This window comes from Psammomys obesus, unplaced genomic scaffold, assembly GCF_907164565.1.
Source record: "Psammomys obesus unplaced genomic scaffold, mPsaObe1.curated_primary_1811, whole genome shotgun sequence".
NCBI classification, from domain to species: Eukaryota; Metazoa; Chordata; class Mammalia; order Rodentia; family Muridae; genus Psammomys; species Psammomys obesus.
In genome coordinates this window covers 18,185,936-18,213,712 of record NW_026596040.1, presented here as the reverse complement: position 1 = coordinate 18,213,712, position 27,777 = coordinate 18,185,936, and the positions used below count along the sequence as shown (strand labels likewise).

General features: G+C 39.8%; 1 protein-coding gene across 5 annotated transcripts; it reads left to right on the top strand.

Moving 5' to 3' along the window:
* Window positions 1-254: 254 nt before the first annotated feature.
* Window positions 255-22,095, top strand: CUNH5orf63 (chromosome unknown C5orf63 homolog). Of its 5 annotated transcripts, none has more exons than XM_055622766.1 (6): window positions 255-305; window positions 2,166-2,264; window positions 12,149-12,226; window positions 12,731-12,848; window positions 15,747-15,803; window positions 16,412-22,095. In XM_055622766.1, exons 2-6 carry the CDS (start codon window positions 2,209-2,211, stop codon window positions 16,589-16,591), a joined length of 489 nt encoding a protein of 162 aa, XP_055478741.1. In that variant the 5' UTR covers window positions 255-305; window positions 2,166-2,208; the 3' UTR covers window positions 16,592-22,095. The 5 variants fall into 5 exon arrangements, with proteins under 5 accessions (XP_055478741.1, XP_055478740.1, XP_055478743.1 ...); XM_055622765.1 differs by lacking the exon at window positions 255-305 and adding an exon at window positions 1,909-1,994; XM_055622768.1 differs by lacking the exons at window positions 255-305; window positions 12,149-12,226 and adding an exon at window positions 1,909-1,994.
* Window positions 22,096-27,777: the final 5,682 nt, after the last annotated feature.

The window sequence follows — 27,777 nt, the reverse complement described above, 5'->3', positions numbered from 1 at the left end:
TTAATAAGTAAATGAACCTACACAGGGAGAGGTTAAAATGGCCAGTCTCAAAATGTTGCCTCCCAGCCCCTAGGCTGTTTCCTAAACACACAAGGCCTCTTCCCTATTTCTTCCTTTCTTTTCTTCCACTTTTCTTTCCTTTCAACACGTTTTAGCTGGGCTGTCTTCAGGTACTAGGACTCAGGCACCGCCCACCCGGGGAAAGGAGAGGACCCGGACGGCAGGGCGGCGCCCCCGGGCCGGAAGTGCGGTGCGCGGCGGAAGTGCGGCGGGCGGAAGCGGCGGCCTGGCTGCCCGAAGCTGAGGTGGGTGATGGTGCAGGCGCTGCCGTGAGTGCTCCTGGCATCCCGGTGTTAGCGCGCGCCCGCAGGAAGAGGCCGGGAGCCCTCCGCACTGCGGCGTGCTGCAGGCTTCCCTCGCAGTTAGCGGGGATTTAATTAAGCCGGGAGCTATAAATCCCAGAGCCGCTGGGGGGAGATTGTAAACGCGCGCCTGTGATGGCGCTCTGGGACCTGAATAAATGACGGAAGGGAAAATACAGCTTTTCGAAGAAAGCAGAAAATGTCTCAGCTCATGCTTCTTCCAGTGATTCACAGATGCCCTGGTCCCGGGTTTAATTGAATCCTATGAAGTGGCAATATCACACTTGACAGCCTGCTGAGTTGACTGCCTTTTTAAATAAATGTTTTTGAGCGGCCATGTTGACCTTTAATCGGGGTGAAAAGGTTGAAAGTGCAGGAAGGAACACTGTGAGTGCCGGGCCTCTCTGGACCTGGCTGTCTGGACCTCATCTTTGCTTTATTGGGTAGAAGCAGCCCCCTGGGCCTGTTGACAATAAAAGAATAAATCAGACCTCATGGTTCTCAACAAGTACTTAGCCCTGTCACTCACCCCTGACAAACACCAACTAAAACAATTTTTAATAAGTCCAACGGTAAAAAAGTCTCTGATAGTTGCTACTAGTGTAACTAGGTATCCGATTGTTTTTAAGGCTCTCTTTAAGTGGGTTTTTGCCTGACTAGTCTTTATCCTTATTAATTACGTATATGTGAAACTATATTTTAGTGCTCTTAAAAACAAACAAACAAAAACTGGGTGGTCTAGCATGATCCAAAGAGTCTCACTTTTTTAAATACAGGGATGGTGCACAGAATTTGCTATATCCCAAAACTAGTAGTACGTTCGTTTCTCAGCCTAATATGGGCTTCTGTAGATATGTGTTGCTTGGTTAACTAGTTGTTCCTGCTGTCTCTGTAGAGATGGCCCTTAGAGGCCTTAGTGGTCTCATTTGGTAATATTTTGTGGAATAGCTGATAAGAATGCACATGATGCCCTCTACCAATATCTGGAGGTGTACACATGAAGTGTGTAATAGGTCAACAGCAGAGGATAAAGGGAGAACACATGGCGCTGGTGCCTGCCTCTAATCCCAGAACTGCGGTTTAGGCTGACAGATCTCAAGTTCTGGACCAGCCCTCAAGACATAGTCAGACCTTGTTTCAACAAACAAACCGCCACCAGCAGCAGAGGCATGGAAACAAGTCTGTCCTGGAAAATGCTGAGTTATTGTTTCGCTGGGATGAGGTAGAACTAATCGTGGTTCTACATGAGATGTTGAAACCTAATCCTGGGTGCTGCTGTACTGAAGAATTGCCTGAAACCAAAAGGCCCAGTTGTAAAAATTAAAACTTGTGGGCTGCTCTAAACAGGCCCCAAGTTTGCTTCCTTGTTGGCTATGGCCCACTTGAAGCTACCTGCCAGAAAAGGATCAATAATTTTTGTCTCTTTTGCTAGAGGAATGTGTAGCTATGTAATTTTATTTAGACAGGCTATTGGCAGGTGAGTAATAGGAACGGATATTTTTCTAACTTGGAGAATTTATTGAGCTGTGTTTGTATTTTGTTCCAGTTACCTGGCTGAATTCTACTCACAAGGACCCTGCACCCAGAGGCACTATGGAGAAATGCCTTTAAAATAAGTTTGTTTTAATTAAGGTTTTTGCATTTCTTACTTTGTATATATTCTACCTGGCCAATATGTTTAGTTACTAATGCTCATGCTTGGGACTTCAAACATAGTAAGGCACTGAGGTAATATGGTATGAAGTAGTGCAAGTTTTTATGTTTCTTATTGTAAATCTAATTTTTTTGTTCTGCTTTATTCAGGGAATATCAGAAGAAACCAAAAGCCATCTGGACTAGTTCCTGAATGAGATTTTTCTTCCTGTTTGCAGTTGTTTTGAAGGAGGATACTGTCTGGATCAGGTATTTGTGGCTATACAAGTAGCAGGACCAAGTGAGCATCTACAAGCCTTTCCTTTGTATATTTAGCAAGTGCTAGCCATTCAGGGGAAATGTGTAAAATGAAAAGCTGTGCCTGATTAACATAAACTCCATCCACGTCCCCAAATCCCATTCCTGTGCAGGTAGGCACAGGGATCAGGAAGCATAAAGACTCTATTCTTCTTTTTCTGGTTTTTATGCAAGACTTAACTTCCCAGAGATGTGAGAAAAATTTTAAATGACTGCTGTTTTTAGAAAGTTTCAGAGTTTGGCTCCTGATTCTATAGTCTGGAAGATGCAAATCCATTGATGCTGAAGTATTGACAAGTGTTCCCCGGCTATGGCCCATCACACTTGGATACCAGAACGGGAACCAACCATGTGCAGAAGGGAACGACATTAGTTCCCCACCCCCCTTTATTTGCCATAATATTCCATGATCAAGTATCTTCTGGGTCACTTCTTAAAGCTTCTGTTACCTTGCCATTGCCATTTTGGGGATGGAGTGTCCCGACAGTTGAACCTGCTCAAAGGGTATCCAACGCACAACGTCAGTAATGACTTTACTAGTCTTCATTACTGTGCTGTTGTGTTGTCGGCCTTCGTCTGCCCCAAGTTCCGTAAGGGCAAGGACAGTGTCATATGTTTATAGTGTTTATGTTTATAGTTCCTGACACACTGCGAACACTCAGTTCATGCTATCTATAGATTTGAAAAGGCAGTGCCCCTGAAGGAAGGCTACACCTATAAAGAACATGAAAACATCTCCGGGGAAGCAGCAGAGGGGAAAGAAGGAAAACAAGAATCACCATCCAGGGAGTGACTGAGTGCAGTCAGAAGTAATGTGTTGATTAACAGCTTGGATCGGGGAAGGGTATCTTTGAAAATCCACAGATTGTTGCCAAACCGCCTTCTAAGCAGATCCACCCCAAGAATTGTAGAGCATTTATTGTGTTGAGTCGAATATGCAGGCTGAAAGGCCCAACAGCTCTCTGTATCTATACTTCTTCCAGACTTAGCATGCTCAGTGCTTCACCCAGGTATCTGTTCAGCAAATATGTGAAGAATTATCTATGAAAGGGTGCTAAATTACTAACTTACCCAGGCTACCAGCATCTTGGTTTGATCCTGTCTCAAGTCATGTTACTATTTTAAACTAAATTGCTCAAATAATAGTGACGAAAATTCACAGGGTTTTTTTGTTTGGTTGGTTTTGTTTTTATGTTTTGATTTATTTTTCCTCTTTTATTAACAACATGCTGGTAGAGTTCAAAGGTCTCAACTTTTTTTAAAATGTATTTTTTAATGTGATATATATATTTAATATAGCTTAATTAATGTTATCTATTGATTATTATTCTATGTTATAGAATATTAATATATAAGTAATATATTTAAGTTATATATAGATAGAGTAGGACAGTGTGAGCTAACAGTGTTTCCTTCTGTTAATTTGACTGCATCCAAAACCAGAACGTTACAGCTGTAACAAATAAATTTTCTCTTACTGTTCCAGCATTCTCATACTAATAATGAAATAATTGGAAAATGGGGTTTAGTTCAGTCAGGAGGAAAGGGCATGACATTGAATTATTTGATTTTTACTTATTAATATATATGTTTTTGGTAAGCTAAGAGAAAGAACAATATTACGTTACTTGATAGAAAGTCAGCTGAGGCCATCTGAAATATGGAAAAAGAGGTCTTTATGTTCAAATAGAAACTAATGTGAATGTTGTTAGATTTAGAGATCAGAGCCCTGTTTCATACTAAGAGAATTTTCTATCTGAAACTCAGTCCTTCTTTCTTTTCATGAACCTTAAAATAGCCTTAAACAAAACATATAAGCATATGCCCTTGTTCAAGGAAAAAATTAGCGTAAACAAAAATATAATCTATAAAAGAATTAAACATAGTTTTCTTATCTAAAGTCGATTTCCAGTTCCAAAATATCAAAATATTCTGTTAATAGCTGTGAAACAAACAAACAAAAACAAACAAAAAAAAAAACAAAATAAGACTCAGGCAATTGTAGAATCCTAGCACAACTCAGAGTTGCCAAGACCTGGTCACACAGTAAATAGTTCTCAACATTCAAATTAGACTCTGTACTGAACAGGCTTATGACTTATTGCTATTGGAAGACTAATGAATTATTGGACTTGAAACAAAATGGCTTACAGGTCTTGGGTGGTCATCTTTGAAAAGATAAATTGGAAATGAATAGAATATTAGTGATAAATGGAAGACATTTTGAATTGTAAACTTGTTTTTAGCAATGAAACTGGTATTACTTTCCTGCCATAATGTGACTAAAATGTTTTTAATGAAATTGCCTTCTTTCTGAGTCAGTATTAAATATCAGAGGAACTAGGTCATGTTGGCTAAGAAGGATAATGTCAAAGGAGTCTGCATAATTCCTTATGCATTTTGTTCCCATTCTTTGAACTAGATGGCTTTGCCCTCAATCTTAATGCTATCTTTATGGGAGGATGGAATTTTCAAATTGGTTTTTAAACTCTGTTAAGCTCTTACGTCCAATATAAGCTAACCACATTATTTAGGTTTTCCTGCTTTCAGAAATGGGTATGCAGCCATTATGTCATAATTGAGCCAAACATTTTTGCACACTCTGAATGACCGTGCTGCTCTGGCTCTAGGCCAGTTGCTGAGTCAGTATCTTTGGGGTTGAGGAGAGAAGAGGAGGGCTGCATGTGCAGACCCCATTGTGTTAATCGGTCCAGAATTCCCTCTGGACTCCTAGTGCCATGAAGCACATGCTATGAGTTTTCTTGTTTAGCACTGTTTTATTTTTCTCAGCTGGATGTTTTCATGGAAATCTTTCCTTGGCATTGTCACATGCACCAATCCCTTTACCAAGTAGACTCCTCTGAAGTAATGATCTGGAAGGAGTAATTACAAAGTTCTAAAGATTCTAAAACACTCTTGCATGCACTGAAGATTCTTTCCTGCTACACATCTGTCAGCTTACCACAGGTCAAGGCAAAGGCAACAGTGCTTCTGCATGTGGGGAGGAATGCCAAGAGGAGGAGGAGATGTCATTTACAATAACACATTATGTATGTCTAGTAGTATGTCCAACTCCCGTGATTAAACAGTTTCCAGATGAGTGCCAGGCCACTCTGGTATCAGCTACCCCATTTCCCAGCTCATTGCTTTCAGAAGCCGCTGCTTCCCAGTTCTAACTAAAGAGTGGGAGAGAAACAAAACAAAACAGTTGACAGTAAGCAAGTATATTTACACTTGGGCATGTATCTCAAAGAGAATTCTGGTCTTCTGTACAGAGCTACATATTTTCAGCTTTAGAAGACAGAAACTTGTTCAAGGCCTTGGCATGGGCCATTCCTGTGCTATTTCTTTAGTATGGGATTGCTCTTTCTTGGATAACAAGGACATTTGAGACCTAAAGCCTGTGAACATGCTTCTCTTGAGTCTCTGGGAAATGAGAGGTCAGGATAAGTAGTAGACTTTCCATTTCACAGTTGGCAAAACTAAGGCTCAAAGAGATAAAGAGTTTTCCTGTGTCTTAGAACTTGTTTGTGGCAGTTGTATTTCTCTTTAGGTTCTGTATTTGTAAAATCTTCACCAAAAAAAAAAAAAGCATTGAGAGAATTCAAACATACAAAATTCGAGTGTAAACGCTATGTGAATTTGAACCTTTAGCTCTAAATGAACAGTTTTACTATTTATGCGTAATTACCCTCATTGATAAGTTTGAGTGTAAATTGTGTTTATTTAAAGTATTTTGATCTCTCCAGCAAGTTTATTCCGAACTGCTTAGGACAAGTTTTGTCTTTAAGTAATCTCAACTTAACACTTTCCTTAGGGGGCTTCTGTTCTGGTATACAGGGTTTGAGGAAATCATTAGTATTATAGTAATGACTACTTTTTCCACCCATGAAAATAAAGACAAGTCCAGAGAAAGGCTCACTGGAAGGGGGTTACCCTTTGTTTAAAATCTATCAATGGAAAAATGATTCTTGAAAAGCTCAGATTGGGTATCTTGGTTTGTAATTTTCTGAAAATTTCTGAGTGAATTAAGCAATGCCCTCATGCCTAAAAATGTGCTGTCTAGTCTTGCATGGACACAGTGCTGTCTTGTTTAAGTCGTATTCACAGTCTGAAATGTTGAGCTGCCTCTGAAGTATTTTTCAGTCCCGCAGCTTCTCACTTCTGAAACCACTGTTTCTAAGGATATAAGTCTTCTGTCTGGGGCCAGTAAAAACAAGGTTCCATCCCCCCCCAAAAAACCCCATTGTCATTATTTATAAAATGCCTCTTAGAATTAGTCTATAACCAAAAATTGAGATTGATTCTAATTTCTGTTTTGACTTACACAACTTTTTAAATGTTTTGTTCCCTTTAAGAGTTAACTTTTGTCTCCACTCTTTTCCTCCCATTAACTATCTCTGTCTTTACCAAAAACATGTTTTAAGTTGTTAAATTAGACAGGAACTGGTCAAGGCTGTCTTTTAGTAACTGTCCATAAATCCTAAATGATTTGAAGTCCTTGCCTTGTTACACTGTCTCCAGTCTTAGCCCATGGTACTCATCTTTCCCTTTCTCTTGCAATATTTTGTACACCCCTGTTGTTGTACCTCTTGTCTTTCTTGTTTACCTATCAGTGCATGCTAATATTCTGACCATATTTTCAGCTCTTTATGAATAAGGATCATGTCTTATTTACTTTCTTGGGGGGGGACGATCCAGACAAGGTTTCTCTGTGTAACCCTGGCTGTACTGGAACTCACTCTATAAACTAGGCTAGCCTGGAATCACAGAGATCTGCCTACCTCTGCCTGTCATTGCTGGGATTATCTTATTTACTTTCAACCATTTCTTTCCTTGCCACTGTGAAACTAATGAGCAAATGGTCATTAGTTTGCCAATACTATAAAGCGTGATATAACTTTTATCTCAATTAAGAATCACCCTTCTGAGCCCAGTGTAGTAGGCACGTGCCTTTAATCCCAGCACTCAGGAGGCAGAGGTGAGCTTGAGGCCAGCCTGGTCTACAAAGCAAGTCCAGGACAGCCAGGGTTCTGTTACACAGAGAAACCCTGTCTTGAGGGGAAAAAATCACCCTTCTGAATGCACAAACTTGATGTAGATATGTAGAATACTTGTTCTAGGATACATGAGGGAATGTGTAATGGCTTAACTTTACTGAGAATTAGAGGGGGTGTTCATGCATTAAATGGCAGGTATGTAAATTATAATTTTAATAAAATTGTAATCTTACTGTGTAGACAAGTTCTTTCCAAAAAGTTCTTGCAGACTGATTATGTGTAAATACAATTGAATGTAGCATTGATGGAATCTGAACATAGAATCCAGATATCCGGATCTCTATTCCATGATCTCTGGGGAGCCAAGGATGCCTTGAGTGAATGCATAAAGAGCAGATAAAGTCTGAGTGAGTGTGTATTGTTCACCTGGCACAAGAATGCCCCAGACCCATGGGAACCTGACAGGCAAACCAGCAGCTCAAACTACATAGTCAAAGTAAACCTGGACAGCGTGTTGTGCAGTGGCCTCCACATAGATGTCAGGAGCATTGCTTTAACACCTGTCTGATTTGGTACCACTTTCTTAGTCCCCAGGCCAGGTTCCAGGACTGTGGGAGGCTGAAGCCCTGGAACAGCACCCACATTAGTAAATTAAGGCCTTGCCTCCTGCACTCTATATTCTACTTTAACCCCTTGGAGTATCTGTTTACAGAGACAGTTGGGATTTGTCCCTGTATGGTGCTGTTCCTCATCACTTCCAGCTGCACAAGTGCCCTTCCCTTTCTCCTCTTCTTGTATTCAAGATCTTAAGTTAGGTTCCCATTTGTTCCCGAAAGGAGTGACTAGCAAATATAGCTAGTTGCAAACTCAAAGAGGAACCATCATTTGTTCCTCTTTCCCTATGTTAGATAGAACCCAGTGACCTGAGTCCTCACCTCATCACATGATTACAAAGCTTTCAGCATCCTAAAATATGGGGTTTCTTTTCAAAAGAAGAATGTGTGTTTCTTTTCATTTCATTTTTTTTTTTTTTTTTCAGAAAAATAGGACCGTTACACCTAGATGGTAGTGTATATGAAGTGGAGCATTTAACTTCTCACATGGCACAAATGACTAAATGGAGGCCTCGAGTTCTCTTTATAGAACACAGGTTCAGCAAGAGCTATGATAATAATGTTTGGTAATGTTAGCTCAGCATTAAATTTACATTATAGTCTTGTGCAGAAGCTCCAACATTATCTGCTAATAACCAAGGCGGTACCTGGGCTTATATAGACTTCTTGAGTTTGCTCATGAACTAACACTGCAGCTTGCTGATGAATGATTATGTGGACTTAGAGCTCTAGTGTGCCAAAGGACTCTTTGTATGAATAAAATTCTGGTCAGTGAAGGTCAGTTTCTCTACTCAAGCGAGAACGATGTTGTTTCCCTCCTAATCAGATGCACACAGTGTTTGAAAGATCCAGGAGCCCCACATAAGTGATGTGCAGCCAAAGCCTGGGCAGCTCGTCATGCTGAAATGAATAATCCTTAATAAAGGCTCAAACAACCATAGCATCTTCCTATACTATAATCAGTTGCTTTCATGGTGTGCCCTTCAGTGCATCTCGGGGAAATGCTATAAAGTTAAGTTATCTTCTCTATCTTGCTTCAAGGAAGGCTGAATTGGTCCAATCAGTCCTCCTCCCCATGTTGTATTTGATTCTGCCATAAAGACCAATGAAGTCTGCCTCTGTTATCTTGGGAGGCCAGTTTCCCTTTTCTCTTTCAGGGGATTCATGCCTCTGAGTAGCACTGGACTTGAAACAGCAGGAGTCACCATCTTTATTGTTAGGCTTCAGAATTTTCTAAGCACATTCTAAATCCAGTTTCATGCCTTTTCTACTTTCTTCCAGTCTGTGACAAAGGTGACCCAATTGTGTTTCTTTGATATTATGAGTGCAGTTCTTTGTGTTCTTGTCACAGAGACATATAACAAAATACAAAGGATAAAATTGTGTCTGTCTGTATAATAGGAATACTTAACTTCATGACTAAAGTGATATAATTTTAAAACAATGTTGTCAGTAAGGCCCTAGTGGTGCAGGTTTCTAATCTCAGCTGCTCAGAGGGCCGAGGCAGGAGGAGTGGAGGTTCACTGCCAACCTAGACTACAGAGTGAGTTCTAGGACACCCTGGGTTATCTAGTGAGACTCATAGAGCTTTTGCTCAATGTTTATGAGTCCCTAGGTTCAGTTCCAGTACAGGGAATTGGGGAGGTAATTTTATCAGCTCATGATTGGGAGCTAACAGGCAGAGACCACTTTTCAGGGTTTTTTTTCTTTCATAGTACTAAGATATGGTTAAAAAATAATCGAACTAATGAAAATGTCACATTGATAGAGTAGCCCACATAAGGATTTTACTTCAAGAAGACATAATTTGGTGAATGTGACTTTGACAGCAATGGTGTTAGGGCTTACAGAGTTAGTAAAATGAACTCAGAAGAGTATTAAAGTGTTCCCATTGGAGTATATCATTTCTCATTTAATTTTTACAGCCATAAGTGAACTTAAAGAATTAAGGAATTTTAGCTTTAATACCTGTCTAGGTGAAGAACAAAGAGCTTTTTCTTTATATCAAACTCTGATATGAATTTATAACATACTACTGCAAAAGAAATAAGTTAATTGAACAGTATAGTAAAAATGCATATACCTGAGGCCATTAAAATATGCAAGTTGTAAACTGCATAGCATTGATGCCTTTCTCAGCAAATAAACGTGTCAGGTTTAAGTAATTAAAAATGTGTGAGAAAGCGGAAACAGAGTAGAAACCAGCAAGAGTTGTAAGCAAAGAGGCTATAGTGTCAGTGAAGACTCTGCTTAGCTCTGTGGTTATTGGACAAATATTCAAGCAAATCTGCAATGAATGGCAGCTCTGTTTACCATGACAGGCTTTATTTGTCTTGGGTGCAGCCAGGAGCACATGCTGTGTTTTGTCATGTTGAGAGTTCGGAAGCTGTTTTCTGTTGTGGATGTGAATTTCTTTTAAAGCCTTAACACCTCAGTCTCAAGTCAGCTAGTAATGTTTCCCTTTCCTTTCTAACCCAACATCCCTAAATCTTCTATCCCTCCACAGAAGCATGTAGCTGCAGTTCACTGTCCTGGTTATAGTCTTGGCACACTGCTATAGAAGGCCTCACCTTCATTTTCAAGGACTGTATCTCTACTATTTATAAAGCTTATTTTACATTTACATCTCCATACAGCGTCTTTAATACCGTCTTATTTTACATGAGAGTGCCATTGATGACAGAGTTCTTCCAAATCCAATGATACAGAAATGTCTACCTACCCATTATATGTTGGGTCAATTGCCTATGCCTAGAGATGTGGGGTGAATAAATACTTGCCTTTAACATTTAGTTTTCTCCTTCCTTTACATCATATGTACTCAGTCAAAGCTGTATCTTCAGCTACATTCACCTTTTGGAGTTTGATTCTGTTGAATTCACAGAAATTGTGGATGTCAAGGTTTAACACTTACTAGAGAGACTCACAGAATATTTTGGCATTGTTTATGTTCACTTTGTAAATAGCAGCTTCCTGCAGAGTTCATATTACATTCCTTCTTCTTAGATTGCCAGGTCAGTTAGTTAGCAGGAAAATCTGGGTACAAGTGGAAGGATAGAGGCTAGTGAGTAAAGGAAAGATCCTTGCTTCCATTAATCAGTGTCTGGGCTTTTGTCCAGTGGGTTGGTAGTTTTTTCTAAAGTCCTCTCATTCTGTTGGAAATAAGTTTAAGGCTAATTTACAGAGAGCAGAGAAGGGTAGCCAGAGAAGAGTAGCACTTAATAAAGCCATGCTCTGTGAAGTCGGGCACAGGGATATGAAATGGTGGCACTACCAACTGCAGTGCCTCAGTCCAAAGTCAATAGACACCCCGAAGAGCAGTAAGTAACTTGTAGTTTAGAGACAGGCCTAAAGAATGACTGCCGTCCACACTGAGTAATTGAGCACAGGTGAGATTACAGTAGGAGGGCAAGGTCACTTTAGTATTTTAACACTCAAACAAATATTTAAGTACCTATTATGTGCACATTGATTGTGTATACTGAGAAATACTGGTGTGAACAATACCTGTTCTAATAGAGCTGCACTGTAGATGAAGGGACATAAATTGTAAGTAGTAAGGGGCATCCTGAAATAGAAACATGTATAATAAGGTTATGCATTAGGTTGGTTCATAAAGATATTATGGATATGAGGATGGGGAGTTACTGGCTGGCCAGCATTGCGAAGGTGCTCAGTAGACTCTTCAAGGAGATGACGTGAGTCCTAGGGCAAACTAAGGAGAAGCTGTGTGTTCTTCATGTGGAGAAAGAGAGCAAGTGCAGTGCTACTGGTAAAGAAGCGGTCTCTGGGCATTCGAGGATTAGGTGGAGACTTTTCACAGTTGTCACTTGCCAACATACAGGAGGAGAAAGTGGTAGGCAAAGTTGGAGAGGGAAAGTGAAATTAAGAAACAACAATCCCAGGAAAGTTCATCTTGGTAGTAGTGTTTTACACATGTTTTACAAGTGAAACTGTACCACCTATAAATTAGACTGAAGGATCAACTAGGAATAATAGGGTGTCTTAGTCAAGCAGAGTAGCAGAATGAGGGAGCTTCAAAGCCCAGTGTTTGACATGCTGCTATTAAACTGTTCCTTCTGGAGTCTCTCCAGTAAAAACACCGGTGCGTTTATGTATGAAGCTTTTGAAAATCATGGCACTCTTCTTTTTAAGCACTTCTTAAGGGGCTGAATAGACTTTTTTTCCTGACAAGTTAACTCAGACTGATTCTCTCTTACAGTCTGTCTCCCTGCAGCTTTGAGCGTCTCCATTTCTTCCAGTGTGGGAGAGAGATCTTAGAGATGGCTTGCACTGTCAGGTGTGCCATTTGCTTACTACTTCTTTTACCATGGAAGGGAGGCTGGTGTTGGGTGCATACCAATAAGAGTAAACCATCCTTATGACTAAAAACCATCTCAGGACACTTCCATTTTTAGGGAGTCATCAAGATGCTAGCAACATCTGCAGTTGAAATTTAATTTCATATTCAAATTAACAAAGTCACGAAATTGGCTTACAGAAACAAAATGATTAGGTATTAAACGAATCCATAAATAGTGTTTGGGGTTTTTTGAGTTTATTTTTGTTTTTGTTTTCGATGTTGTGGTTTGGTTTGGTTTAATTCTAAGTTCTGTTTTGCCTGGAATACAGTGAATTTATTGTGGACACTTGCCAAACATCTGGGCCTCTCTGACACTCCTGGACTCCAAGATACAATTCTGAAACTTTCAAATTCAATCATAAGCTTGCAAATTACTGCTTGTATTCTAAAGAGCAGAGTCGATGGTGCATTAAGTTTATTGGCTTATTTTTCTTTTGGCAGAATTAAAATGTGCTGGTTTCAAGGAAATAGCCTGCATATTGCCAAATCCTCCTTAGGACTCTTGCGAAATCTCTCTGCCTCTAACACAGCGCTGCCTGTGCTGACCTTATTCACAAAGGTACTGGGTAGAAAACTAAAATTACAACTTAAAAAGTGTTATCATAATTGGGTGTATATAAACTTTAGAAATGTAAGATCAAGTGACAACTCAAACTTGTTATAGCTTTGTGCTTAAGCATGTTTGTGACAGATGGTAAAAGTGCTTCCAGAATTGTTTGGGGGGTTGCAAATTGTTTGGGGTTAGTCAAATTCACAAAGAGAGAACCAATGAATAATGAAGATTGTACTTGTCTTCTTTTCTCTGGCAGTACTATTAAGCCACAGAGGTTGTGTGCGTGTGCGTGTGTGTGTGTGTGTGTGTGTGTGTGTGTGTGTGTGTGTAACAGAGAGATGTGTGAGCATATGCCTTCTATGTATTTGGGTACATGTGTGTAGGTGCAAATGGAGGCCTGAGGTTGATAACAGTTTTCCCTCAGTCACTCTTCACCTCATTCTTTGAAGCAGGGTTCTCTCAGTTGACTCTGCCTTATAAGCACTGGACTTCCAGGCAAGCCACCATGGTCACCTGGCATTTACATGGGTCCTAGGAATCTGAACTCCAGTCCCCAAGTTTGTACTTGTGAGACTTGTACTTGTACTTGTGTTTAACCACTGAGCCTTGGTTCAGAATTTTTACGTTTTTCACCCTGTTAATTTGTAGTCCAGTAATATCTTTTTGCTAATTGACATCACTTCCTGGAATTTATAATCAAAAAGAAACGTGACATCAGAAGTTATGTTCTTACACAGAGTAATTCAAACAGAAAGTCTTTTTGATAGGTTTTATTGATGGATTTTATTCTTTTGACAATTTAAATTTTGACAGTTATCTGATAACAAAGTCTGCCAGTTGTGATGGTCCACACCTCTGTCCCTCAGCACTTGGGAGTCAGGGTGAGGCAGGAAGATAGCAAGACTTTATCTGAACCCCCAACAATATTCCATTATCCGAGACAATAGTCCCCTAAAGCTAGCTGTTCTTACTTGGTCTATGATTGCCATGCACTGTTTTTTGGTTCCAACAGCAGTTGAGATATCCAAGAACATTTTCAGGAAATAATCAAACAAATTATTCCATTATCTTATCCACTATTCTATTCATCTTAATATACTGAACCCTATAAAGTATATAATAAGATATGAGTAGTGTGCAGTCCAGTAAAAGAAGTACAAAAGTTAAGAACTTGTCCTTTATCTATGACAAGTAGTAGAGTGCACTTTCCTGATTGAATTTAAAACAAGAGGTTTTCTGGGTTGTTTTGGCCTCTGGTTCCAGGGAATGCTGAGTGCTTGATTTAGGAAATAAGGTTACCAGTATCTTCAGCTTTGTAACTTCTAGGTTAAATTCATCTCCATATTGGTTCTTCTCATGTATGACTGCAGTAACCCCAAGCCCAATCTCACATCTCACATATCTATAGAGCCTCAACAGAAGGCTTGGGACTATTTATGGCTCGGATTGGCCCACCCCTGAGCCAACCATAGGCATCGAGTTAGGATGCCCTGATTGCTTGACCTGTGTCAAGTGTTACACCTTTCTTGCTTAGAGATGGAATAAGACACATGACAAGAATAGTTCCTATGGAACAAAACTATAGAATTCTTGCTATAAGAAAGGGGGGTGGGTGTTAGATAGTAAACAGTTCAAGAACAGAAGAATAAGAAGTGCTGTGGAGAATCCTCAGAAAGGCCATATTTAACCATGGGCCTTACTTACCCTTTCCAAGATGAGCTTCTTCACAGATACACACTAATGTATTTGCAGTAGTAATCTGCACTTCCACAGAGCTGATTTTCAAAAGTAAAACACCTGTACTATACTCTTCTCACGCCTCTACCAAAAAGAAGTATGTTTGGTACATCTGTACTTGGCACATTCTTGTTTGGCCTTTTCTCTTAAGCTCTTATGTTAACCTTTTGACACTTCCTCAGAAAATTTTAGCATGATTGTCTTACAGTAACAAATTATCCACCGTCTGTTTATTGTTAATGCTAATAACAATTTGATGAGCTGAACTGGCCAAAAAAGATCTAGAAATATCCAAGTCCTTATTTCAAAGCATGCTCTGAATTAAGCTGAAAAAAAAAAAGGCCTATCTTTTATGTAATAGCTTATCTTTTCCTAATACATTAAAAAGCAGCTTTTACACAAGCAACAGTAATGCTGAGTCTGTTTTCAGCTCACATAAGAGAACCTGTGGCTAGACTCTTAGGCACATTGGCTAAGAGACCTTTAATAACTGTCAACCTGTTCTTCCCACCTTCCTTACAAGGCAGTTGAAGAGTAAAACAGCAGTGGGTCCTAGCATTTGCCTATGCTTCAGGTAAAACATTAGTTCATTGTGGATACCTGTAATACTAAACTAGAAAAAAAAAAAAACACGATAAAGTGCTACAGTTATTCATCTGAATTGAATTTTTTTCTCTCTCTCCTTTTAGGGGTAGAAGAGTTACTATTTCACTCTTTCCTGTTAGAATTTTTCTTCTGGAGTGATTAGGAAAAACAGTACTCTCCAGTAAGAAAAGACTTAAATCATTTAGGTCCATTTTATGAGGTGACCAAGGTGCTTTTCACTCAGGAAGTACAGAGCCCTTAGCCAGGTAGACAGATCAGATAAAAACCAGGAACATGTAATATACACACAAACATACATGCCAGTAGGTATATACACAAATATGAGGAAAATAAAAATAACCAAAAAGTGCAGAGAGCCAACTATCATGCAACAGTAGTGAGTTATGAGATTCTGTGGTTATGTTTTGCTTTGGAAGTAAAGCAGTACAATTAACCTAGTAGAAAACTATCCTTTAAAATTAACATGCTTCTGGTGTGTGTTTGGTTTTTTTCTTGGGTGGGGGAGATGGTGTTATACCAAACATCTGTCTTTGGGTTTAACATCTTTTGTTCTTTCTGTAGGATCCATGCCCACTTTGTGATGAAGCCAAAGAAGTACTCAAGCCTTATAAAGACAGGGTAACTTTCATGTGTATGGATGGGTTGGGTATAGTTTACTGTATAAAGTGTCTGTTTGGATCCTTTCTTTAGGAAAGAGCTTTAAGGATTTTCCTTTAGAGTTTGTTTCTATTCCTCAGAGAGTTTATTACTGATTTCCATGAAACTCATTACCTGAATATTACTGGATTATTTTTTTTCTTGTTCTGATTCTTACTATAATCCAGAGTTAACTATCAAGAGTGTTCATGCTTACTTTGGTCCCATTGCTTTTACTTTGTAACTTCCATGATGCATTTTCCTTTAGCAAACCATTATTGCTTGGCTATTCTTATGTCCTGATTTCTAGGCAACTTCCCAGACGGAACATATTTTATTTCATCAGGAGCAGAGCAGAGCCCTACTGCTGAATAGAGAAGATGTAACCAAAATGTAGGGAAATCAGGATGTAGAGTACAACATAATGAAACCAGCCAGGCTTTGTAAATTTAGGCCACTGGATTACTAGGGGCCTACTACAAACAGGAGGAAACCTGGGAGCCTTACGTAGTCTGTGGTTGGCATAGCATTGCAGTGGTTGCATTGCTCCATGGTCTATAGAATAGTGTTTTAACTTATCTGTGTTTTAGTTTATTTTACAGGAGGTGGACATCACACTTCCAGAAAATTCTACATGGTATGAAAGGTATAAATTTGACATCCCCGTTTTCCATTTGAATGGCCAGTTTCTGATGATGCATCGAGTCAATACCTCAAAGCTTGAAAAACAGCTTCTGAAACTTGAGCAGCAGGTGCTGGAGACAAACTGACATCTCATGATTTTCACCCTTACTATCATAAGGCATCTGCCTGAGCGTATGACCAGGATCTCGGATTTCCTTGCCACTTTCACCAGAGCACTTACAAGGGTATCACATGAATATTTTCCATTACTCTTCTGGTTGATGCAGTACCATGTGAGAACAGTTTGCTTACAGGCATTTTGTGAACTAAGAGGACTGCATTGTAGGGAGGGGGAAGCTGTAGGGAGGAAGAAATCTAGTTGTTGAGTTAATTTTTCTCTCTTTTTTTTTGTGACTGCAGACAGTACTGGACAGTGCCAATATAAAGCAGGCCCCACAGTCCTGCTGCTAAGCAGCTCTGGAACCTAAATTTAGTGGAGTAAATGTCCTTCCACTCACTAAAGTGGAATGTGAATTGTTAATAACTGTGCATAGTCAATAAAGGGATGTTTTAATGAATACATCTGCATGCAGCCCATTTCAGTAGAATTTAACAATACCTGTTTAAAATTAGCGTTCACTTTTGTTGAGCAGAGTAGAATAATTATCCTAGCCAAAAAGGCTTCACTTTCAGAAAGACAAAAGAGACTTAAACCTCCAGTATGTGTATAACAGTCTCAGCTGTACATGTCACCATGGAATTGATGTGTAATACTGAGGACTGTCTTAAGTTATCATCAATTAAGTTAATTCCACTAATTATAAGATAGTAACTGTCAAATTTTTGTATCTTTGGAAAATTCATTTTAATCATAACTGAACATATGTACCATCTAAACCTAAAGTACATTTTATATAAAGTGTTAGAGATGTGATTTTGTACCTTATTTATATTTTGTCAGATTTGGCAAACATCAGAATGGAATCACTTAAAAACAAAACTGTCTTTTTCTCTTAAATCACGTCCCTATAAAGTTCTGCTGTGAACTGTTTGGATATTATAAGCCACGAAATCTATAAGTGCTCAATGTGATTTAGTCTTAGAATTATAGAATATTGCAGCCCACCAGCATTAGACATTGTCCTTATATTATATATGAGAAAGAATGTAGAGTTCAGGAAGATGGAGGGACTTGGTCCATAGTCACCTAGCCGCTGGGCTATGTCTTGCCTAGAACCCTGGCATTTCTAATGTTCTCTGGACTTCTGTAGTGGTTCAAATACAGCAACTCCAGCCACTGTGGGTTCAACACAGAGTAAGTCCTCCAAAGTTACTATTAAAAAAAAAAGCGCCTTTTAGTGGCTGGAGAGATGGTTCACTGGTTAAGAGCATTTGTGGCTCATCCAGAGGACCCAGGTTCATTTTCCAGTACCCACATATTGGTTCACAAGCATTCATAACTCCAACAGGCACACACGTGGTGCATGTCCATGTATGCAATCAAATATACATAATACCTAGAGTAAAACAAATAAGTCTAAAAGATTAAAATTTAAAAGCCTTATAACTGAATAGAAGTGCTCATAGTTTATACATGCTGATACTATATTCATTGAGCCCTGTGGTACACAAACTTCTAGAATTACCCTAGTGTCCTCACCCTTGTATAACTCCCTCCTCTATGAGTGTGGGTAGAAACGTTTTTGGTGTAGCTATGTTATATTAAATGGCAAAGGAGGAGGGGTTCAGAGAAGTCAAAGAGGTCATTTCTAGATAACCTAGAAGCAAAAAAAATATCTGTCTTGTGAACTGCCTGTTTGGGTCCGCATAGCAAGAAACTGGGGGAAGTCTCTAGGAAGTAAATAGTTCTTGGGACAAAACCAACAGGAAAATGGAAACATTAGTCATAACTTCAAGGAAGTGAGTTCTGCCACTAATCAATGAGCTCAGAGAATCTCTAACCCTGAGTAAGAACTGCTGCCCTAGACAGTGAGTTTCTGATCAGAGAATTCAAATACTTCAAGCCAGACCCTCAAACAGTAGGTTTGGACATAAAGCCTGGAATTTGGCTCCTCTGAAGCAATATTCTGCTTAGTATTACCATGTGGTCATGGTATCTAGGAAGTGCAGAGACTAAAGGTAAAAGAGTGCTTCATCAGAATAGTTTCAACGGTAAACGTTTTTTTTTTTTTTTAAACAAAAATTCTACAATGTTGCTGGATGCAGTGGTACACACCTTTATTTCCAGCACTCGGGAAGCAAAGCAGGCAAACCCCTCTTGAGTCCAAGGCCAGCCTCTACATCGTGAGCTCCAGTCTAGCCAGAGCTACATAGTAAGACCCTTTGTCAAAAAAAGTACTTACTTAGAAGATATTCAAACTAAGGTATTGGCTAAGACATTTTTAAAAATTATTGAATGCCATTAAAGTCATTATTGAATGTCCAGAAACTATTAGATCACATCAAGAATTGTGGGAAATTGAGGAGAGGCTATTGAGAGGGTTGGAAAAAAAAAAAGTTAAAAAAAAATCGGCTGTCACTTAGTTTCCATTAAATTAAATGTATGGGGTCATCTTCTAGCAAGAGAGAGGGCTGTGAGAGTATCAGAAAGCTGGATGTATGTCCTGAATGAGAATACAGTGGTCTATGTTTTAGGCAGTCATTTGAGACAAGGGCAAGCATCTTTGCTGTCATGAAGGAGCTATAATTTTGTTTGTTCAGAGAAGTGTGATTGTCTGTCTTCCCTGACCAAATGTGGACCAAGCATAAAAGAACTCTGGTATAAGATACCTTTTGTATAAAATTAATTATATATGTTTTAGTATATATTATTTTATGATAGATTTTATTTTTTATGATAGATTCTATTTTATAATAGAATATTATAAGCTCACTATAGCTATTCCATATTCTGAGCATTGATTATGTAGGCCTAATGTTTTTTTACTTATAAATTTCAACAAATTTACTTTTCATTTGAAAGAGAGTTGGTTATGTGATAAAGATTCCTAGAAATCTTCAGCAATCCTTCTGGTCCTCTTAGCTGGTAAAGAGAAAGGCACATACCTAGAAATGTGGTTTCTAAAGGGCAATTTGATTATGCCACTTGACTAGTATCAGAATGCCTCTTGCAGTCATTTTCCTGTAATATTTGTAGCAGAAGGTACTTGTCTGAAATTATGTTCACAGAATTATTTGTTCTTATGTAAAGATTTATACCATAAGCTCACATATACCCCCATAGTGATGCAGCCTTCCTTTTTTCTCTCTTTAACTAAGACTTTAAGAAGGATCAGGAGGAACACGGAGTTTGGGTCTTGGTGCTTTCGAATAGTCATGCAGTCTCTTCCTCACAGATCCTTCATTGCAATGTTGTAAGAACTTACTGGAGTACTGTTTGGACAGTTCATTTGAAAAAACAGAACTCACTTATGAGAGGGTTTTGGGTTGGTTTTGGTTTAATAATGTAACGACTTCATGGGCATCTACAACAGAAATTACAATGCAGCGTGCTGTTATAAACCATGGGAGGCAGATACCGCTGCCCCCTCACAGTGCCCTGGCTCCCTTTTCTTTCATTCTCTCTAGGCTCTCAGCTCCCCTGCTCATACACTCTATCTCCTTTTGCAAAGCTGCAGCCTGCCCATGCCCATAATTCCTTCTGAGATTTCTATTCAGCAGTTCAATACTCTGAGCGACTTATGGCCAACTCCTTTCAGCTTCTCTATTTTGAAATCTCAGTAGAAATGTTACTCATTTTTAAAACAGCCACCAAAATTGTAAGATGGGTGAATGAAACTATGGGAGAAGCCACCTTTGAGACAGGCCAGTCTGGTGACCAAGGTCATGTAGCATGCAGATCACAATCATAGTCCTGTCCATTGATCAGAGAATGGAAGCAGGACAGGCAATAGTGATCAGTAACTGGCATTCATGCGAGACATTTAAGATTTGTTTTGGTATACTCATCAAAAGTCAAGAGGGACAGTGAGGTAAGTTTATAAACCACTTTGTGGAAACATTTGAACTGTAATGTTCAGCAAAAAATATTATCAAGAGCTTAATATTTGGCTGTTTGGATTGTTGGAAAGGTGGGAGAAGTTTGAGAAACATAGCTACAAGGGCTCGGTGGCTGGCCAGTGTTTGGGGTTTGGCTGTTGGATAAAACCTGGTTTTATTACCTGTTCCCTGAGACAGAAGGTAGATGAGAAAGTTGGGTTTTGGTTGTGTTTGATGGCTAGGGAAAATGAAACATGGTGAATTTGCCATACTGCAGGACATCCAGGTACAGATTGCAATCCAGAGTGCAAACTGTAGGTCTAGGTTTGAAGTTCAGATTTAAGAGCCACAGGGGTCTGGTTGGAATTTCATCCACTTGTCATATTATGAGGGAAGTGAGTGGGTAAGTCATGGAGTATACACAAAAATAGAGGCATTTGCCAGGGATGAATGAGAGATGACAGAACTGGAAACGGTAGGAGCTCATCCATTTTCTGTTATGTGATAGGTATGATTTGATAACACCAGCAACTATTTCAAGCACCGGGGCTAGCACACCAAACCTGATACAGAAGTCCTTCTCCCAGGGGCTTGTAGTCAAGAAGGAAAAGTACCACATCAGTGGAAACACAACTGTCTCCTCAGAAGAGGGCCTTTCCCACAGTACCAATAGCTTTAAATATCAAGAAATTTAGGACAGGGACTGAAGAAACTTCAGATTTGAAATGAGGAAATTAGTGCTACCATAAACCAAATATTCCCCAAGATATTTGGGTCCTTCTTCCCGGACTTGGGAATGTTACTTATAGTGAGAAGGAAGTGTGGTGACTCTTATCATGGAGAAATCCTATTATCCACACTTAATATCATGTCTCTATAAGAGGGAGATGGGAGATTTGCTTGTAGAAAAGAATGGAAATGAGGCAATAGAAGCAAGAGGTTACCCTGATACAAGAAAGAAGTCATAAGCGTAGGAATCTTAGTGACTTCTGGATGGTAGAAAATGCAAAAGGTCAACAGTAGTCCCCTGGAACAGTGGTTCTCAACCTGGGGGTCATGACCACTTTGACAGGGTTGCCTAAGACCATCAAGAAGCACAGATATTTGCATTATGGTTCATAACACTAGCAAAAATATTATGAAGTAGCAACAAAATAATTTTATGGGTGAGGGTCACCATAACATGAGGAACTGTATTAAAGGGTCACAGTGTTACAGGTTGAGAATCACTAATATAAAGCCTTCAGTGTGAACATCCTTGATGACACTTCGGAACCATTGCAAGTTATTTTTGACTTCTAGATTACAGAAGTGGTTTGAATGAAAAACGTCCATGGGCTCATGTATTCGGTGGTGCTGTTTGGGAAGTAATGGGACCTTTAGGTGCAGCCTTGTTAGAGGAGGTATATCACTGAGGGAAGGTGGTGGGGAGGGTGTTACAGCCTTGTTCTACTTTGTACTTGCACTCTTTCTGCTTCCTGTATGTGTTTGAGATGTGAGCTCTCAGCTTCCTACTCTAGCTGCCTGCTGTCATGTCTTCCACACCATGTGGATAACCCTCTGGGACCGTAATCCAAAAGAAACTTTTCTGTAAGTTGTTTGGGGTCATAGTATGTTATCACAGCAATAAAAAAAAAAGTAATAAGCATTATATGACATTACATTTCTGTTCCTTTAAACCACCAAAAATGTGCTCAGTTGTTACCATAGCAATAGGAAGTAGATGCAGTTGACATTGTAAGAACAGTTTTTGTGAGAAGGAAGAGGTAGAATAGAAGAATTACAGTAGAATGAATCAATAATCTAAAACATATCCATCTCCTAGAAAGTTTTCACAAATACCTTGTTTGAGCCTCTAAGAAAAAGTATTCAGAAAACATCTGAAAATTATCTCTGTCATCCCAGGCAGTATCAGGATAATAGGCCGCCTTCATCTCCAGCCTATCTTGGTAAAGGTTAGTGCCTAGCAGTAGAGTTCAGGAATACCATGGTGTTCCTAACCCTGGAAAGTAAACCATAACTCTTCTTGATCCACAGATACATGGCTCTTGTTCACCCTGGAGACCAGGATATGTTACACTGTGACCCTAACTACCTGCCACAGATGTTCTGTTTATGAATGCAGAAATACATGTTGACCTTGTGGGCAGAGCCAGCAAAGACTGGCCTTCAGTCAGTTTACTTTAGGCACTGATAATTGGCATTTCACTACCCTTCTGGTTCAAAGAAGATGACTACCATAGGCAACCTGAAATGTAAACCTTCAGGCAAGAGGAGAAATATTAGAGTCATACAACAATAGAATAGCAACACTGAATGCAATGCCTGTCAACAAAATAGAACAAGTCCAGCCAAAGTCCCAAATGAGAGTGAGAAGCACACCCTTTTCATATTGAAACGTTTTGTATGAGGTATGAGGGACAGAAAATTTTCTGTCCTTAGAAATGGGGTAAGTTGATAACAATAGAGACTCGAGTGCTTTTCTAACAGCAGAATGTAGAGACAATATGAGTTAAAGGCAGGTTGAGTCTGTGACCAAATTAAGCTACTCATGTGCATCAACATGTTGTAACTCCCCTCCAGAACCTAGGTTGCAGTGCAGGACTATGTTATCCAGGAGATCCCAGCCATCCTGAGTCCACACCACAAAGTCAACCCATACTGTGGCCGCTGAGGCAAGAGGAACAATTCTATTTTTAAAACTTTCTCAAAAATGAATAAAGAGAGCAGTGACATGGCTTGTGGATAAAGGCACTTGCTGCCAAGCCTAGTGACCTAAATTCACTATCTGGGACTCACATAGTAGGAGAGAAGCAATTCCCACAAGCTATCCTCTGGTTTCTACACATGTATGCATGCATGCACAAAATAAATAAAAGGGGTAAAACTTAATGGGTAAAGAGGTAGCAAGATGTCTCAGTGGCTAAAAATGCTTGCCACCAAGCCTGGTCACCTGAGTTCAATTCCCAGAACCCACAGGGTAGAAGGAGAAAACCAACTCCCACAGTTTGTCTTCTGATTTCCATAGGCATGACACACATGTGCGCATATGCAGAGAGAAATAAGTAAATGAAAACAATGACTCAAAAATGTCCAAATACATAATGGCACTAAGCTATCAGTTGGGAGGCTCTTCTACACAGAAAAGCTTATTTCTTGGACTGGCAAGTAAAGCGTTGCTCTGTGTTCTGTGTTCTGTGAATTTAATGCAGAGAAGAGAAAGGGTTTGGGAAGAAGGGGAAAGGAAAGGAAAAAGGTTGGGAAAGAACTGCCAGAGGAGCTGAGATTTAACTATAGCCCATCCAATAGTACTTTGTAAATTTATTCTCAAAGTCAGTGTCCCTCTGAAGGTTGGAGAAATTAAGATATTTGGAGCATACTGATTGGAGGATTTATTCCCATTGTGACTACTGACTTGTAGTATCAGTCTTCTGTTCTGCATGACATCTCTTGCCTTGCAAACGAGCAAGATCCCTGAATTTGGCAAGGATCCTTCTGTGTGAAGCATTTTCAAGTTAGGGATTTTAGCAGTATCAGATTTCTCAAAGGCAGAAATAGAGAAAAGGTAGAGGGTAGCAGTGCTGCAGAATTCTCCCCCAACAGCACAAGGTAACCTCCTAGCTGGAAGATGCAAGCTACCACCTTTCTAGTGTTGTCAGGGACTTTGAATTAGACAGTCCTAAATCTCCTCACCTTATCAATAGGTAAAACTTAGTTCACATGTTCACCTCTTACCCTATTTATGTGTAGTGGTATTTTCTGTTTAGACATAGAGTGTATATTGTATAGATGTTTTGTAATCTGCACAGAGTGAGGCCAAATGATGCCTTCAACTGTAATAGAGGACACTGTTGCCATTTTAACTAAATTGTCCAGTGGAGGGAAGAAGAGTAAAGTTGATGATTTTGAATACTTAAGAAACATCACTTTGCCACTGGTGCAGAACCTGTAATTATGTGCAATTCCCTGCTTAAGACTCTTTAGTTATGCTGAACAATTGAAAAAAAAAAAAACCTAAATAATGGGAAGGAGAAAAGAAGGGAGCTTTAAACACTTAATACAAGATGTTCATTTAAATAGAGGCATTGCCTCACCATAAGGGAACAGTCAAGGGTCTGATAGCCCCACTGGCATACTATTATCAAGTCATCATCTTTGAACCATGGATTTGCAATCCTTCTAAGTCTTCACCATTATTTTGGAATGAGGACTGGTTCCTTCTGTTCACAAGGCATGATCATTTTTCATTGATATCTTTTTAATGCTCTGACTTTTTTGCTCTCTACAAAAGATAACTCTTCAAGCCTCGGAAAGGAGTCTTTCCATGTGATTTTTTTTTTATCACTGACACAGCACTATCAGATTAGAGAACGTGCCTTACCCAGTTAGAATAGTTTTGTGATGGCCATAGTCCTAGGAACATAGTTGTGGGTTTCAGTAAGGTATGTTCAGCATAGGCTATTACAGGCTTTTTCTGATTCTGGTCAGGAAATGTCCTCTGAAACCTCAGATTGACAAAGGGGATTTTAATTTTATGTATTTATTTGTTTGTTTGATGGTTTGCTTATTTTTGGTGTCCAAGTCAGTGGTCCCCCCAAAAAAGAGGGAAATCCTCCAAATGAGAGACACAATAGACAGGATGATTTGCAGAGGTATTAGTTGCTCTTTCCACCAGTGCCCAGACACCTGAAGAAAGCAAAGGAGGAAGGATTTAACTCAGGAAGACATGGCTAAGTGCCTCCAACCACACAGGAACTGGGGCAGGCTTCTTACATTTCAGTAGATCAGGAAGCAAGGACAAGTGCGGCTAGGCTGTAACACATAAGACCTGGCTAGGCCCCACCTCCCAGAAAGTTTCCACAACCTCCCAAAATAGCACTGACATCTGGGGACCCTGTATTCAAACACATATGCCTATGGGGACAGTTCACTTTCAGACTGTAACCCAGTGTCTTGACCTTCTCTGATTCCTAGCGGCTTTGTGCACACCTCACACTGGAGACAAGTTTATACCAAAAAAAGGTGCTCTGTCCTGTGTGCAAGCTTTTAATCCCAGCACTCGGGAAGCAGAGGCATGTAGATCTGAGTTCCAGACCAGCCAGGGGTAATATAGTAAAACCCTGCCTCAAGTAAACAGGTAACTAACTGGGGAAGAAGAGGCCAATCCAAAGATGAGTATGCTAGTCAGCTTTCTGTTACTGTGATGTCCTTTCTGAAATAATACACTTAAAGGAGAAAAGGCTAATTTTGGCTTATAATTTTGAAACTTTCAATACATTGTCAGTTGACTGTGCTGCATTTGGACCCATGACAAGGTTATGCATAGCAAAGTTCTCACCTCATGGTGACCAGGAAGGAAAAATGCAGGCCGAGTCCAAGTTCCTAATATCCTTCCCAAGTGCACAACCCCAGTGACTTACCTCCTTTCCACTAGGCCCTACCCCTTAGAAGATCCACCCCTTAAAAATTCCCAATATACCAGGCCTTTAACATGAGCAAATCACAGAACTATGCAGAGGCAATGGAAAATAACGCTTGAGGTTCTCCCTGACAAAACTTGAGCTGGGACTAAGAGGAGAAAGAAACTGAGGGTCTCAAATAGCTGAGAACTTAAAGATGGGCCAAGCCATTGGCTGATACAACAGTTGAAAAAAAAAAAAAAAAAAAACAATGTGTTCTTGGAACCAAGGACATTTATGCAAAAATCATACAAAAGAGGCCTCTTGCCAAAACTAGTTACATAACAAATTACATGACAGTCAGGTTAATTGTTTACTCATGATTCTCCACATAGCCAGTAGCAGCCATTTTAACTAACCCATTCCACATATCCATACCAGTGCCATGTTAAATAAACCTTTATCTGACCCTTATGGTCTTTGTTCCCTTTATTCCCACAGCTGTCTTTGGTAGGAAGAAGCCCATTCCTTACCTGAGACTCCCCTATTTGAACCTGCGATGTGAGCCCTCAAAGGTGACTACTTATATTCTAATCACAGGAGAGGACTGTCATTAGCTGTACTAACAGCTGTCATTGAAAATGACTTGTAATCATTGTTCACTGACAGGCTCAGGTGAGCATGTCTCACTGTTGTGTTGTAAATGGTGCAGCCTGCTTGGTAAACTCCCTTAAGGCATCTCTCAGGGACACTGTTCTCAAATTCAACAAACAGCAGGCAAGTGCCATTGCAACACCTTCCAAAGCCCACAGAGGAAAACTTACTAGGTAGATCCCAGAGAGCATACCACCATTCACTGGAAGAAGTGATTTCTGTTGTTGCTCAGGATCTGGCTGCCTCTCCTCCTGGTGGAAAACAGCTAAGGCCTTACACCATTAAGAGGAACACCAGTCCTTGTCTCCCTTACCCATGAGACTTCAAGGCTTTAGCTCTTCCCTGCTGAGCACTTGTAAGGGAAAGTTAAATGTGTGATACACTCAGCCTGTGCTTTTCAGAGTCGTTGCACCCTTATTAGAAACAAAACAAAAAATGACATAGACACCTGTTGATGAGGCCTGAGCCAAGTAGCAGCGTGGGTGGTGGATGGGCGGTGTTTCCCAGGCAGTAAATGCAGGCTACTCACACCAAAGGAAGTGTTTCTATGGAAGCTATCTGAGTAAGTAGTAAATACTTAGTCATTTAGGACAGGCCATAAATGACCAGCTCATCAACAAGGGAAGGCCTGTTTTCGAAGTGCTCACAGACTAGTAGGATACTGTTTTCTTCTTCAGTCCACCCTTGATGCATGATGCACATAACTTTCTTTAAAAATGTAGGGGTTTCTGCAATCAAATTTAGCAAAGTGTTAAACAGCTACAGTTTGGCTTCTGGGTGTCATCTGAAAAAAAATTAAATTATGATTATCGTAAATAACAAATCAAACTGGATGCACTCCCCTATGTAGTCTGAGATGGTGAGGTACACACCTGTGCTTTTTCACTTGCTTTCCATGTCAGTGGGCTTTATAATTCTACTTCCTAACTGTCTAGTCACCTGTGTGCTTCCTTCATTCCATCTAGACTCACGTATTTCGATAACCTTTCTTCCTAAATGGTTTTCCTTTCTCACTGCTCTCTCACCCCCTCTACAGTCCATCTCCAAAAATTCTTTCAAAACCCAGGGTGATGCTGATAAATGCTTATGACTCCCCTGGCCTTCCCTACCCCCGAAAGAAAGAATGAAAGGAAAGAAAGAAAGAAAGAAAGAAAGAAAGAAAGAAAGAAAGAAAGAAAGAAAGAAAGAAAGAGAAAAGAAAGAGAGAAAAGAAAGAAAGAAAAGGAAGGAAGGAAGGAAGGAAGGAAGGAAGGAAGGAAGGAAGGAAGGAAGGAAGGAAG